General features: G+C 32.1%; 2 protein-coding genes across 3 annotated transcripts in view; both read right to left on the minus strand.

The window, feature by feature from the left end:
- The window catches only part of LOC111433069 (transcription factor VOZ1-like), a 4,203-nt gene extending 3,746 nt beyond the window's left edge, over positions 1–457 (minus strand). The window contains exon 1 of one of the 2 annotated variants that reach the window (XM_023069986.1): positions 98–457. The gene's annotated coding sequence lies outside the window, so the exon portion shown is untranslated. The remainder of the gene's footprint in view (positions 1–97) is intronic. The other variant, XM_023069987.1, reaches the window with a different exon arrangement.
- A 923-nt stretch (positions 458–1,380) lies between these two features.
- The window catches only part of LOC111432953 (OPA3-like protein), a 3,797-nt gene continuing 3,237 nt past the window's right edge, over positions 1,381–1,940 (minus strand). Inside the window, exon 4 of the mRNA XM_023069777.1 lies at positions 1,381–1,843. Within this exon, the coding sequence (XP_022925545.1) occupies positions 1,685–1,843 (159 nt within the window). The 3' untranslated portion in view covers positions 1,381–1,684. The remainder of the gene's footprint in view (positions 1,844–1,940) is intronic.

The raw sequence follows: 1,940 nt of genomic DNA on the forward strand, positions 1-1,940 counted from the left end.
AAAAAAAAAAAAAAAAAAAAAAAAAAAAAAAACTGGAAGAAGCGAAGAAAGCAAATCCCATATCAGATCAAAACCCATAGAGCAGACATAAAATTACCGGGGAAGTGGCAGCAAAGTTGGAAGCAGGTGAAGTCGCAAGCCCTAGTTACGAACAGGGCTTCAAGCTGCCACAATATGGAGCAAGAAAGTGCAGAGACACCGGGTGGAAGAAGAGAAAAGAAGGAAGAACAAATGGAAGTGAAATATTCGCGTCGAAGGGAGTGATCGAAAAGCAGATTCTCTTCACTCCAATACCTTGGATGCCCCAATTTTGTTCACTCTAAAATCTCATTTTGTAGGCGCAGAGAAGAGAGAGAAATAGAGATAGAGAGAGAAAGAGAGTTAAGAGTTACACAGATGATTTTTGCTTTTGGGAACTCTGTAACCATTTCGTCTTCCCTCCACTTTCATTCCCACCGTCTCATATATCTTCCCAACCAAATTAAATTAAATTTCTCCAAATATATTATTTTACTCTTTTACTCGCTGTAAAATCCACTTTTTACTATTTATTTTCTCAAAAATTCATCTCTCCAAATCTTCCCTATTTCTTTCGTTTTTCAATTAAAAAAGCTAAAATTTCTATTTCTCAATAACATAAAAATACAAGGGGTATATTCAGAAAATAAAATATTTTTAAAATTATAACTAAACCTATCTTTTTATTTAAGATTTAATTAATTAAAAAATAATAGTAACTAACGATTAATCCCAACAATTAATTTAAAATTAGAAGACAATATATGATTTTACATTATGCTATTATTAAAAACGTGATTAATTTTTTATTTTGGTCCATGGGTTTCAGTGAAAAAATCATTATTGAAATAAGGAAAAAAAAAAAAAAAAAGAACCAATGAATGCTTTGCTTAGGAAAACAAGGCATGGAAAGGAAAAGCTAGAAAAAGGGTAAAACTTTTCAAAAGAAAACCAATAAATAAATAAATAAATAAAGATTAAATAGGAGAATAAAAGAATAAAGGAAATTTCCACTATCCATCTCCTAGATTCCCACCAACACTATCTCCTCTTCAACATAGTTCTCCTTTCAAAACAGAGAGATACCCAATCGAGCTCGGAAGAGTAATGATCCACATGGTTCTGTGTGTTATAATCATCACTTTTTCTGAGGAATAATAAGTTATGGACTATAATAATTTCATAAATTCAGCTCACTGACATCTCGTAATACTCATCAAAGTCTCAGAATGTTCAAACTTTATCTTCCCCACCTAAAGAATTCAAAAGGGAGTGATGCTAATCTTTACAGAATTTAGAATTGTAAATTACAATATGATCCGCAAATCTACTTTTCAAGACCAAAAAGATAACACTTGTCTGTAAACAAAGGAGAGTAGTAATATTTGAAGCACTTCTAGTTCTACCAGAAGACAGAAAGAGAGAGATTCTGAAATTCTTCATTAACTCCATACTTCCACAGTTTATACCCCAATTTTGCAGGGTGACAGAAAGAACTTTATTTGAATCATATTCATTTACACATGTAAAATACTAATACCAATAGCAAAAGGGTTAAAAATGGTGCAATCTCAATAGAATTAGGAAAATACACCTTGGTTGTTCAGAAGCATGTTGATTAGATCATATCCATATCCCGCCCTCGGTGCACAAACTTGCAACTTAATCAAGCGGGCTTTGCTGAATTCCCACTTTCTGAATGAGCATGTTTGAAGTTCAAAATGCCACCAAGACCTCGTCCTCTGGCATGTTCTTCCAATTCTACAAGTTTATGCTTCAGAAGTTCCATTTCTGCTAATAAACTTTCGTCTCTTTGCCTCAGTGCCTAAATATAATAAATCACATCAGAAAAGACTACAAAACGAGAAACCTGATATTAAGAGTTTTTTTTTTTTTTTTTTTTTTTTTTTTTTTTTTTTTTT

This window comes from Cucurbita moschata, unplaced genomic scaffold, assembly GCF_002738365.1.
Source record: "Cucurbita moschata cultivar Rifu unplaced genomic scaffold, Cmos_1.0 Cmo_Scf00041, whole genome shotgun sequence".
Lineage (NCBI taxonomy): Eukaryota > Viridiplantae > Streptophyta > Magnoliopsida > Cucurbitales > Cucurbitaceae > Cucurbita > Cucurbita moschata.